This window comes from Pongo abelii, chromosome 2 (assembly GCF_028885655.2).
Source record: "Pongo abelii isolate AG06213 chromosome 2, NHGRI_mPonAbe1-v2.0_pri, whole genome shotgun sequence".
NCBI lineage: Eukaryota > Metazoa > Chordata > Mammalia > Primates > Hominidae > Pongo > Pongo abelii.
In genome coordinates this window covers 74,041,794-74,055,563 of record NC_085928.1, presented here as the reverse complement: position 1 = coordinate 74,055,563, position 13,770 = coordinate 74,041,794, and the positions used below count along the sequence as shown (strand labels likewise).

At 45.7% G+C, this 13,770-nt stretch overlaps 1 protein-coding gene across 4 annotated transcripts in view; it reads left to right on the top strand.

The window, feature by feature from the left end:
- The window catches only part of ITPR1 (inositol 1,4,5-trisphosphate receptor type 1), a 354,448-nt gene that overhangs the window by 285,913 nt on the left and 54,765 nt on the right, over nucleotides 1-13,770 (top strand). For all 4 annotated transcript variants that reach the window (XM_024244292.3, XM_009238773.4, XM_024244293.3 and 1 more), the window contains 4 exons: nucleotides 625-720; nucleotides 3,694-3,816; nucleotides 4,891-4,995; nucleotides 9,038-9,230. In XM_024244292.3, coding sequence (XP_024100060.3) covers nucleotides 625-720; nucleotides 3,694-3,816; nucleotides 4,891-4,995; nucleotides 9,038-9,230 — 517 coding nt within the window. The remainder of the gene's footprint in view (nucleotides 1-624; nucleotides 721-3,693; nucleotides 3,817-4,890; nucleotides 4,996-9,037; nucleotides 9,231-13,770) is intronic.

Below are 13,770 nucleotides of genomic sequence, written 5' to 3'. Positions count from 1 at the left end.
GCCAGGAAGTACAGGATGTGGGGTGTGAACATGGGTGTTTTTAATGTAATGGGAAATTATGGCTTGGCCTGCATACATTGTTCCTTTGGGTCACATTTGTTAACTAGTGTCAGATGTACTCATTATATTAGGGGTTATGAGAGCTAATAGAAATATTTTAAGACAGGGAAGAATTATTTATTACTTGTCTTCTCTGGCCTGCAAGGCCAAATAACAGTTTGTAACCACACCTGTCCGGAAGGCAGCACAGATCTATGTATTTAGCAGCTTCTTCCCAGCCGCTGTCACCATGAGGGTGACAGTGTATCCATAAGCACCCACGTGTAAATTCCCAATTTCTTCTAGGACTTGTACCAGCTAACATTAGGGCATAACACACATGCCCTGACAAATATGTGCCTCTTTGTCCCAAATCAGATTCTGCACACGTATCTGGGGTCTGAAGGGGGACATTCTCTGCCTGGTGCAGATGGTTTTTGATGTACTTGACCCAGAGCTTCCTCATGGGGTGAAACGTTCGTCTGTTTAGCCAGAATGTCTCCCATGTGTCAGTTAGCACCTGCAGTCAGGCCGAGCCCCCAAGCAGCCCCTCTACATTTCCTCTCCCTTTGTTTCTCCAATTAGAACAATGCCTCAAAGTTGCTCCTGGCCATCATGGAAAGCAGGCACGACAGTGAAAACGCAGAGAGGATACTTTATAACATGAGGCCCAAGGAACTGGTGAGTTGGGTGACGGATCTGATGGTAGCACCAAGGAGCATTGCAACGATATTTGGGACAGAACAGAGGGTCTGCTTCCTGGAGCTTTCTTGAAGGTTCCCAAAGTCAGAAGTATGAAGGAAACATTTAATTCAGGCCTCTGACTGAGTAGAGAAGTGAAATATTTTGGTTGGTGCAGAAGTAATCGCGTTTTTTGCCATTACTTTCAATGGCAAAACCACTATTACTTTTGCCATTGAAAGTAATGGCAAAAACCGCGATTACTTTTGCACCAACCTATATGACATTGAATACGTGCTATTTTACCCTCTCCCTTTGGCATAAACCACATGGAGAAGCCTCCCTCTCTGTTTTTCCCTCATGGGGGACAGTGTGGTTACGGAACCTAGCAGACCTGAGTTCAAGTCCATAGCTCTGCCTGTTTTGCTGTGTTACCTTAGACTTCTCTGAGCTGCACTTTCCTGATCCATAAAAGGACAATAATAATAATATTACCTAGTCCAGAGGGTTGCTTTGAAGACTAGATGAGAAGATTCATGTCAAGCCCTAGCACAGTGCCCAGCACCTGATTCACCCTTAATGAACGGAAGTTCCTTTTCCTTTCTTTCCTCGTTTGCTGCTGGTATTTGAGCCATATCTTTGTCCAGTGCTGAAGAATTCATGTCTCTTCTTGGTGCCAAGAGTCTGAGCTACAGAAATGTTTTTTGGTTGCTGACGTTTGGGTTTTTTGTTTGTTTCTTTTAAAGAAAACACGATCTGGTTTATTTTTGAGGGGTGATAGTCACAATTGGCTGTGACTTGAAGGTTGGGAGAGTGTTGCAGGCTGTGAGATGAGCAGCTTTCAGAGACGGTGACATGAGTTGAGGGCAGAGCTCTCTATTTGGACTTTTTTTCCACGCTAATAAACTGTAACTGACAGACTTAAATGAGGGCACCAAAACATTTCTGCCTCCTGGTGACCTACCTGAATGTGCACTTGGGGGCCAGGCAAAAGTCCCTTTATGTGTGCTTTTAAATAAAGTTAAGAGCAGCCCAGTTCTTTGATCTCTGAGGTCAGGGAGTAAGTTCTCAGCCCGAGATGGAAGGCCTCTCTGAGTTTACATAACAAGCTTATGTAACTGGGGGTCACTGGGGAGGCAAGGATTGTCATTCTTGAGCAGGGATGGAATGACTATGCAGGGACCCCATTCGGCTTCCCAGGAATCAAGAACATGCCCCAGCTCTCTGACCTATCTCAGGTGGGGAAAATGTCAACGCCCAGTGCGGTGGCTGGCACCGGCTCTTGGGCAGCCCCCTGGTGGTTGGAGAACATCATTCTGGCTCATAGGAAGAGTCAGGCTTCCTGGAACAAACACTGTTCTAAGAATCCAAATAGAACACGTGTGTACATGCATGTGTGCATACATATGTGTGTATGCTCCTGGCCTCAAATCGCATGTAACATGTTGTCTGCTCGATTTAGTATTCGAGAGAATTGGCAGGGAAACAAGCTCAGAGAGTGAGGCTCTCTTGTCTCCAACGTTACTTCCAGGGCCTGACTTGGTGTCAGTACTGACATATGTGGCCTTTGGTATTAGATAATGACAAATAATTCACGGGAATGGCCTTGTGGCAATGGGGGAGGCAGAAATGCCCACTGAATCATCAAAGAAGATTATAATTTTTAGTACAAATTAGAGGTTGAAGGTATTTTCTTCTTCTTGAAATGATTCAATCATGAATGATGTGTTCATTTGATAAATGTCGGCTACACCCTACATTGTCCTGGGCATTGTGGAGGGTCCTAGGGGAAGGATTCAGATATGAGCAGACCCAGTCCCTGCTCTCAAGAAACTGAGACAGAAACTTGAGGCAACAGTCAGACAGGCACAGAAATGCTCTGAGAAATGTGCTCAAACCATGAGACGGGCCAAGTGTGTGGTCCTCCAGGAGCCGAGTCATGCAGCTGTGAAGGGTAATAGGGCCAAGTTCACATCTCAGCTCACTACCTGTGACTTCAGGAATGTTCTTTTATCTCCTTAACTCTATTTCCTCATCCACTAAAAAATATATACGGAAACAGGTGCAGTGGCTCACACCTGTAATTGCAGCACTTTAGGAGGCTGAGGTGGGAGGAACACTGGAGTCCAGGAGTTCAAGACCAGCCTGAGCAACATAGTGAGACCTTGTGTTTACAAAAAAATAAAGCATTAGCCAGGCGTGGTGGTGGACACCTGTAGTTCCAGCTACTCGGGAGGATAAGGCAGGAGGATCACTTGAGCCTGGGAGGTCAGGGCTACAGTGAGCCATGATTGTACCACTGCATTCCAGCCTGGGTGACAGAGCAAGACCCTGTCTCAAAAAAAGGAGGTGAATCTCTGATACCTTATAAATGTTTGTGAGCATTAAATTTTTTTGAAAGAATGTTAAACACCTAGACACAGTCCTTGGCACACAGTAAGTACTCAGTAGGTAATACAAGTTCATGCTGTTATTTTCATTTGGAGTAGGCTGTGGGGGACCGGGAAAATTTAAAAAATGAAAAAATAGTTTCACCAGCTATTCCTAAATGTGAATAGACTTCTTATTAGGTTTTCCTGAAATGGCAAAGGGCTGGGAGTGGGGAGAGTTGGTGGGAGGAAATGTTGAGATAGGAAAAGTCTGGCTTCTAGCCTACATTCATATCACATTTATTGTTTCAAGGAGCTTGAAAGCCATTGCTCCCTTCTAAAGAAGGGCATTAACCAGCCACAGCATGTCTCTTGGTCTAAGTAGAGTGAATGAGTTTCATTTCTCACGACAGGAGAGGTGGATTGGTGTTGACTGCCTGTGCCAGTGTCATGAAGGATTCTGAGGCTGTGTCCAAGCCCGATAGGAGAGAGTGCGCAACAGCCTTTTCCCTGGGAGGGGAGAAAGTCAACGTGCATGTTGTCCATCCAATCCTGTGTGGGTCTTCCTTGAAACAGGAGTTTGTTCTCTTGGCTCTTCTTGCAGGTGGAAGTGATCAAGAAAGCCTACATGCAAGGTGAAGTGGAATTTGAGGATGGAGAAAACGGTGAGGATGGGGCGGCGTCCCCCAGGAACGTGGGGCACAACATCTACATATTAGCTCATCAGGTATGACCTCTCCTGTGCCTCCTCCGGATGCTGCCTCCCTACAGGTCCAAAATTCCAAGCTGGAGGGTGCCCCTAGTCTTGCTTTTCCTTTATGACTTTAACCTAGGACCGTCTGTACTCATGAGACTGCGGCTCACAGGTGCTTGTGGCAACCTGACCCAGTGTGCAGAGTTCCAGGACGTTTCCATTTTTCCACAGTGATAGGGTCATGTAGTTGGAAATCCCCGTGTTTCTTAAAAGCATTCACCCCCAAGCAATGACACTTGGATGGTTTATGACTCTGTCTGGAGACAGTTGAAAGGAGTCTTAGGCTTTTATAAATATTGATGAGCCTCTCTTAACAATCTAAAGAAATAAACTTCAGCTTCCTTGCATATTGCATTTGGAAATCTGTGGGAACTTGTCCTTATGACTTCCTTTTGTTTCCCTTTTTGGGGATACGGCAATACTTTATGCCCTGGCACCAAAATGCCATGTTTCATAATTCTCTTTCCAAGCGGCTGGGTTTTTGAAGAGCCTTTCTCTTTTTGGATGCCGATGTGCCTTGAGCTTTCAGTGGGTAGGGGCAGGCTGTAACTCTGCTGGGGCCTCGTGTTTCCTGTCCCGTCCACCTCTTTTAAACTCAGGTATGGGAACCAGATACACAACGATGATGATTTTGGGCCCGAGGTTGGTGGGCCCCTGTTACCACCCACTGGTTAAAGAATTTCAAACAGTCTCCTGCCCCTTTTCCCTTCCATGACCACATCTGCCACCGGGAAGGTTTCTGAACATTCCGAATGGAGGCTCCCTAGGCTACACAGAAAGCCCCATCTCCCTCCTGCCTGGCTAATGACACCGGGGGAAAGTGGAACCATGTGTGGGCACGAGCTTTCCATGCTTTTCTACCAAGCTCCCAAAATAGCGCCTGTGCACAGCACGCCTTGATGGGATGGAGCAAGCCTCGTGGCACCTTTGCCCTTTGGCTTGCTGCTGGTTATTATGCATTTTTAAATACCCAACATTAGAAAGGAGTTTCTGTGTTCCTGTTGTGAAGAGACACCAACCTCCTGTATCTCTGTCCCTGTATTCTAGTTGGCTCGGCATAACAAAGAACTTCAGAGCATGCTGAAACCTGGTGGCCAAGTGGACGGAGATGAAGCTCTGGAGTTTTATGCCAAGCACACGGCGCAGATAGAGGTAAAAGCTGAGTAAACTCAGGGCATGGGGTTGTGTTGAGGCCATTAGTGTGCAATGCCCTGCTCTGGGGCTGGCGTGCATTCATTCATCTGAGCAATAGAAATGTGAGTGTGTACTGTGTGCTAGGTCCTGGGCTGGGAGCTGGACATCCCATGGCCAAGACAGTCATTATTGCTGCTTGTGGTCCAGTGGGAAAGAGGACACTGAGCAACCTCTCATTCCTCATGAATTCACGAGGACAGGTGGGAGGCATCATAAGAAAGTCCAGCAGAGAGACCTGCTGTAGATCGTGGTGGTCACAGAGGCCTAGTCTGAAGAAATGCCATCTGAACCCAGACCCTGAAGAACAGAGGGATGAAACAGGTAGAGACTAGCAAGAGGAACTTTTCAGACATGGGGAATAACAGCAAGCGAAAGCCCAGAGGTGGGAAGATTCTAGGTGATCCGGAGGGGCTAAGCAAGGCTTCAAGGCTCAGGGCCTAGAGTTGAGTACAGAGGGAGATCCAAAGGGAAAGGCAGGCAGCCCTGATCTCACAGGGTCCTGTCAACCATCCTTATGAGAAGTCTGGGCTGCATCCCCAGAGCAATGGGGAACCGTTGGAGAGTTTTCCCCAGGAGGGCGTTACAATCAGATCTGCGTTTTAAAAAAAAAAAAAAAAAAAGGTGTCATGTGGCTGGGCACAGTGGCTTATGCCTGTAATCCCAACACTGGGAGGCCGAGGCAGGTAGATCTCTTGAGGTCAGGAGTTCGAGACCAGCCTGGCCAACATGGTGAAACCCCTTCTCTACTAAAAATACAAAAAAAAAAAAAAAAAAGTTAGCCAGGTATGGTGGCACGCGCCTGTAATTCCAGCTACTTGGGAGGCTGAGGCACAAGAATGGCTTGAGCCTAGGAGGCGGAGGTTGCAGTGGGCCAAGATCGCACCACTGCACTTCAGCCAGGGCGACAGAGCAAGCTGTCTCAAAAAAAAAAAAAAAAAAAAAGTGTCATGATGCATTGTGAGTGTGGAGATGGCCATAATGTGAAAGGGGAGACTGCACCTAATCTAGAGAATGCTAAAATTACAGAAGCAGGTGCTGGGCAGCCATAAGTTAAAAAGAAGACAAGCTGAAGCCACACATGTTGGTGTTATATTGAAAATGTGACTTAAATTCTTTCAATAAAGCTTTACAATTTTCTCTGGGGGAAAGAAACAAACAAAAAAACAAAGCCTCAGCAAAGTCATTGGTGTATCTCCATTTTGCAAATGGGGAGCTGTGAAATAAGGCTCAGAGAGGCTGTGTCACTTTTCCAGCCACCAGTGGCAGAGCTGGAATTTTCATCCTGATCTGTCTGGTCCCTGAGCCTGTGGGTCCATTTGTACCTGCACTGTCTTTTAGAATCCAAGAGAACACAGACTTCTCTCTACAGGCTTTGAGCAGTAAGGAATGATGTGCTTTGTTTTGCTAATGAGGAAATGCACAAGTTCAATATCAGTGTTGGAACAAAGATTTTAAAGAATGGACAGACTCCTTTGGGCAATATGAAATGTTTATGATGGAGACTTTCCAAGAATGTGTTCTGATCTGATGTCTCAGGTCTCTGGGCTATCCTAATAAAACACATCATTTCACTGATTAGCCCACCATGCCAGTGTATGTGAGTGAATATCTTTGATTTATCATTAATGCCTAGGAGCTTGACTGAAAGGCCAGCTCTGTCCTCTAGAGCCCTTAGAAGGCGAGCTTTAGATGTCTGTGATACAGAATTTCAGAGGAGAAAAGGACCTTGGAGATTATCTCATTGAGCTCTTTGACTCACTGGGGAGAAGGCTGAAACTTGATCAGGTTTAAGAGGTGTGAACAAGGTCACCTAGCTTTTTAGGGATGGTAGAAGGACTGGAATATGTTCTCCTGACTCCAGATTGTAAATCTACTGAGAAAGAGTTATGAGTAGATCTTAAATGGTAAAGAGAAGTGACCAGGCATGCCCTAGCTCTCAAATCCTGCCCTTGGCCAGCCACCCAGCTCTTCAGGTTTCCCTAGGGAGTGATCGATGCAAAGCCAGGGACACTTTGTTACTACCAGGGGCTTTCCATGCAGACCCAATGTCTTCACTCTGGTGAACTAGACTGCGTAGCCCTGGGGTCTAGAACTCAGTTCTTGCCAGGAGGCCTCCTTGTCTACTCCTCCTTTCTCTCTTGGACCCAGATGCACACCTCAGATCATCTTCCTTCAGTGGAAAGAAGCACTTGTCCATAGTCCACTTGACTATATGAAGCAGGCAGGCTCTTGATAGCAGGAGATGGCAGAGGTGATCCCTGACCCTTGCATACACCAAGATCATGGGGGAACTGCTTGTGTGCAGGTTCTAGTTACTGACCCCACACCAGAATTCCACTTAAATGGGGTTGTTATGGACAAGAATCAGTATGGTAACTAGCCTGATCGCCACATAGATTTGGGAACCACTGGTCTAAAGACCACACTCCCCAGAACTTATGGAGGCAGGACTGTGGGAACCTGTCTCACCTCTAAGAGAGTTTCCCACTACAACTTGACCTAAGTCACCTCTCTTGCTGTATCAGGGAACAAAGGTTTTGGGAGAGCTAGAACCAGCTCTTCTTGTAGAGCACGTTGCATCCTGGGCCTCACCTGACTTCTCCAACCTCTGAGGAGGAAGAAGAGAGACTTGTTCCTCTACTGTACTGTAACCCATAGCCCTTTTGAAATCACTACCTCCCAGGACTGTGACACAATCAAGTGCACTAGAATGTGAACAGTCCAATCAGAGTACCTCCTCTCTGGGGACTGAGCCAGTCTGCCAGTTTAGGAAGGGCATGGAGGAAATTTGCAAGGTGTCCACCCCTGGGGCCCAAACATAGCCAGCATAAAGAACAGTGAGTGCTGCCCCAGAGTTAAATAGGCATGTTGGTTCATGTATTGCATGTTTTAGATCTTTTGACAAGAGGTAGGAGGTCACTGCAACTGGATATAACCAAAGATCTCTTTTTAAAGTTCCCATCTAGGAAAAATAACCCAATGTTACTATCTGAGAAAGTGCCTTAGGTGAGATTTATACCACTGCCTAGCAGTGTACTCTCCAACATGATAGTCACTAGCTGTGTATGGCTATTTAAATACAATTAAATAAAATTAAATATTCTGCCTCTCAGTTGCACTAGCCACACATGTTAGTGATTGGGGCCACATGTGACTAGCAGCTGTCCTCGTGGATAGGACAGACACAGAACCATTCCATCGTTACAGAAAGTTCTAGGGATCGGACCAGCCTCATGTGAATATGCACACAAAACACAGAGTAAATTGATCCAGATAAAAGTTGGTCACCTTAGAAATTAATGGGTTCACAGGAAGGTGGAGGTTGCAGTGAGCTGAGATCGCACCACTGTACTCCAGCCTGGACAACAAAATGAGACTCCATCTCAAAAAAAAAAAGAATTCATGGGTTCATCGTTGTCTTGGATTATATAAAAAAATTAAAATTAGGCCGGGCACAGTGGCTCACACCTGTAATCCCAGCATTTTGGGAGGCTGAGGTGGGCAGACCACCTGGGCTCAGGAGTTTGAGACCAGCCTGGCCAACATAGTAAAACCCTGTCAATACTGGAGAAGAAAAAAAAAAAAAAGCCGGGCGTGATGGTGCATGCCTGTAATCCCAGCTACTCTGGAGGCTGAGGCAGGAGAATCACTTAAACCCAGGAGGCAGAGGTTGCAGTGAGCCAGGATCGCACCACTGCACTCCGTCCTGGGTGACAGAGCAAGACTCCTGACTCTGTCTCAAAAAAATGAAAATTAAAAATTAAAAATTAAAAATAAATAAATAAATAAAATTAATGGATCTGAAGTTAGGAAAATACTCTTCCAGAGTTACCCGGGCTATTTTTTATATAAATCTGAGACACACAGCCCAGTTTGGGGTTATAAAATCAGAGATCATATTATACTCAATCTTGACCACCGAGTCTACCACCAGTAGCAAATACTCTTAGTAAAAGGTTTCAAAGATGAATATGTAATCTCATCCACTTTTTCATCCTAGATTGTCAGATTAGACCGAACAATGGAACAGATAGTCTTTCCCGTGCCCAGCATATGTGAATTCCTAACCAAGGAGTCAAAACTACGAATTTACTATACTACAGAGAGAGACGAACAAGGCAGCAAAATCAACGATTTCTTTCTGCGGTCTGAAGACCTCTTCAATGAAATGAATTGGCAGAAGAAACTGAGAGGTGGGTTCCAATGCATCAGCAACAACACAGAAAGACACAGTTCTGGGATTTCACAAACTTGGGCTTGATAGGTGCGTTTATTTCCAAGCAGGAGCAAAGCTAGTATCATTTATGATACTTTGCACCTCTGACCACCAGGAAGTCATAACCAGTTTTGCATCTGATCAGTGGGCTCAAGCCAAAGTGTGATAACTCCCCTGAAAAGGCTTCCTTCATCAGAATTTGACTTGATTTGATTGGAAAGCTCCATGGAAGACTTTTTGAATGCCTCTTTTGGTATCTCTATCTAGAAAATAAAAACAAAAGGGAAAAGCCCAGGCCCTTGAGCTCACAGGATGGTTCACTTGAGCAGGAAATTCACACTGCTTGCTGGCTCATTTACTAGCACACCTGCTCCAGAGACTCTGGTATTTTCCCTTTTACGGGGTAGCTTGGATTTTAAACTAAGTCGTTTTACAGGCAATGGAATCATTTGCCACATAAGATGCATCATTGCTCACCAGCGAGTCCCACTGAGTATCCCAGCCAGTCAGGTGGAAATTACTTGTCTGAAACACATTCGTAGGGCTTCCTCAGGGGGCTTCTCTTTTCCTGGTTTTCACTGGGATTTTAATGTTATCCTTCAGTACCAGCCTTGTGCTTGGCACTGGCTGTTGAGACCAACTTAAAAAGGATCGTGCTTCATTTCTATCTGTTCATCAGGAGCCATACTTTTTTATTTGAAACACTGGATTCCAGCTATAGTTGTGACGTGTTGAGCTCTTTCTGAGGGGTAGAGTTGGGGTGGAGAACAGCCATGTCGGAGGTCAGTTTCCCAGAGCTTTTGTCTTCTCCGTGATGCTGCCAATCTGAGCAGGCACGGACCAGCGCTGTCTGTGTTTTTTCTTCCCTTTTCTCCCTACCTGCCTGCATCCCTAGATTAGGCTAATGGCAGCTAAGGCGGTGCAAGAAGGTTCGCCCAAAGGTCCCATTCCCACCTCACTTCCAGCTCCGCTGTACTCTTGCTCGTCTCTAAGGGGCACCTCCCTGTGCAGCACTTTCAAACATTACAAAAAGTCTGGCCAGGCCAAATCCATCCCTCAGCCAGCTCCATGTCTAGTGTCTGACCGAGGGGCCAGGGGACCATTAGCAGACCAGCCTCTGTGGCCTCCATGGTATGGACCTCAGGAGGCACAGGTGCAATCTACCTGGTATCAGAGTGTCCTCATAGCCTACTGTAGATTCCTCAAAGACTCTTGCAGCTCCAGGATCCTCATGAACATGGAAACTTTTACAGAGCACCATGCTTGGGCAATAAGAGGGAAAAAGATACCCTGTACCCCAAAAGGGAGACATAGACCCCACCCATTTCATCCTCATTTTTGTAGCTATTATGTTACCTAGGAGAAAACTTATCTGTTGCTTTTGTCCTTCACTGGGATATTCCATCATTCCAGCTTTAGGGAATAATCCTGAGGTGTTTTGTTTTTGTTTTTGTTTTTTGAGACAGAGTCTTGGTCTGTCTCCCAGGCTGGAGTGCAGTGGCACGATCTCGGGTCACTGCAACCTCCGCCTCCAGGGTTCAAGCGATTCCCCTGCCTTAGCTTCCTGAGTAGCTGAGATTACAGGTACATGCCACCATACCTGGCTAATTTTTGTATTTTTAGTAGAGACGGGGCTTCACCGTGTTGGCCAGGAGGGTCTCAAACTCCTGACCTTGTGATCCACCCGCCTCGGCCTCCCAAAGTGCTGGGATTACAGGCATGAGCCACTGCGCCCAGCCAATCCTGAGTTCTTGTATCCAAACCTCCATGATAGTTAATAGGCTGTAATTTTAGCCTTATCAGCATATGTGTCTATGAAATTGGTCAGACACATACACTGATACATTCATTCTCTATAAATTGTTTTATGAAATGTTTATGTATAATGTATGTATTTTATAGGTTCTCCAAAAGGCTTATTTTGGAGATGACAAAAAGGTTTTCACCTTTTCTGGTGAGATGAGATATCTCCTTATCCCTTTTTTTTGAGATAATGTCTCCAGCCTGGAATAGTAGGAGGACCCTCAGGCCCAAAGAGTGAGGAATCAGTTCTAGTCCATTTCTGCCCCCCACAGGCTCCATGGCCCTGGGACAAATGGCTGAACTGCTCCCAGACCCTCACCTGTGAAGTGAGGGATTAAGATGACCTAACTGATGGATTGTAGCATGGTCATTATGCCAAGACTTACATTATATTGTAGCTAATACCTTCCTTATTTCAGTCATTCTTTTTTTTTGAAAAACAGTTTTCATTTCAGTGAAACTTAAGCACAACTGCAGTTGTCAGCTGAAAGATTTTAATTGGCTTCAAAACTATCTGCTGGTAAGAGAGAAATTGAAAATAATAACTGAATTAACCATGATTTGCATACTTGGGGAGGGAGAAATGTACTCATCAGAAACACAATTAAAATGAAATGCATTTTCCCCTCTAAGTAGCTTATATCTCTTCTAATAAGTCTGCAGAATCAATTTTTCAGGCTTGTTCATTTCACTGTTTTACCTTTTCCTGAATGTATTGCAGAGGATCATCTGTTCTTCAGTAAATCTGCAGCTAGGACTCAGACACGTAGTGAGATCCGTCTGAGACTGATGGGGCTTAGTATTTTCTTCTGCAAGATTAAAATATGCAATTGCTCTGAGCTTCATAAACTCTCTTCCCTGCTTTATTTACACTAGAACACATACATACTCTTCTGTGCACTCACATCCTCTCTCTCACCATCCCTCTCTGATATCCTTTTCTGAAGATCCTATCCCCAGTGAAGTGAACACTCTGGGCTAGGAAAATGAGAAGAGAGAGAAAGAGGAAATCGAGGCAGAGTTGAATATGCTGACACTTTCTTGCATGGGGTTTTCCCATGTGATTATCCCGCTCATAAGTATATATGGAGTCCAAGCCTTCCAGTAAAGGCCCGTTCCTCTCAAACAAACACAAACAAAAAACTAGGAAAGAATGTTACCAAGAGATACCCTAGGCTGTGGTTATTTAAATTGCCTTGCCAGTCCAGGATCACAGCACTCCATCTTTTTGCTATAATGTAGCAGGTATATTGATCCAACCAACTTTTAGCCCCTGATAAGTAGAAAACATGCTGTAAGGCAGCAGTCCCCAACCTTTATGGCAGCAGAGACTGGTTTCATGGAAGACAATTTTCCACAGATCAGAGGGATGATTTTGGGATGAAACTGTCCCACCTCAGATCATCAAGCATTAGATTTTCTTACGGAGTGTGCAGCCTACTAGATCCCTCACATGCACAGTTCACAATAGGATTCACACTCCTATGAGCATCTAATGCCCTTGCTGATGCGACAGAGGCAGAGCTTAGGCGGTAATGCTCGCTTGCTGCTCACCTTCTGCTGTGCTGCCCAGTTCATAACAGGCTATGGGCCAGAACTGGTCTGCGGCCCCAGGGTTGGGGACCCCTGCTATAAGGTACAGTGAGGAATTCAACAGCGTGTAAGCTATGACTCCTCCTGTGGGCACTTACTATCTGAAGTGGGCAGACAACAACGGCATATTTTTAAGTGGCTGCAATACCAAGCTGTTTGTGACTAGAGCTGTAATCAAGCATTGACACATGGAAGTACAAGAAAGGAAGGCTTCAGAGAACAGGTAGGATCTGAGTATCATCTAGAAAGGTCTGTAGGACTTGAATAGACACAGCCTGAGAGATTGGGGAACGGGGAGATGTATTTGTTTCCCATTGCTGCTATAACAAATTGCCACAAAGCTTGAAGCTTACAACAACATACATTGATTATCTTACAGTTCTGGAGGTCAGAAGTCTGAAAAGATTCTCACTGGGCTAATACCAAGGTGTTGATAAGGCTGTGTTCCTTCTGAAGGCCATATCCTTTTCCAGCTGCTAGAGGCTACCTGTGGCCCCCGGCCCCTCCCTCGACCTTCAAAGCAGCATTGTCCAGTAGAGCATTTCTCATGCTGTGCCACGGTGGCTGTGACCCTCCTGTTCCCTCTCTCACTCTCTCACCTATACGGACGCTTGTGACCACATTGGACCTACCCAGATAATCCAAGACAACCTCCCCACCTCACATCCTTAACCTAATCATACCTGCAAAGCCCCTTTTGCCAGGTGAGGTAGCACATTCACAAGTTCTAATGATTCACATGTCAGCATGTTTGAGGGGGGCACGTTATTTGGCTGCCACAGAAAGTAGGTTAGTTGCTTTTTATTGCTGTATAACAAATTGCCCCAACATGTCGTGACTTAAAACAATAAATGTTTATTTCCTCACAGTTTCTTGGGGTCAGGAACTTGGGAGTGGCTCCTCTGGGTGGTTCTGGCTCAGGTCTTTCATTGGGTTGTAGCCAGGATGTCAGCCAGGGCTGCCATCATTTGAAGGCTTAAGTGGACCTAGAGGGTCCACTCCTTGGTGCTCTTACATGGCTGTCGGCAAGGAGGCCTCAGTTCCCCTCCACATGGACCTCTCCATAGGTCTGCTTCAGCATCCTCATGACATGGCAGATGATTTCCTCAGAGCAAATTATT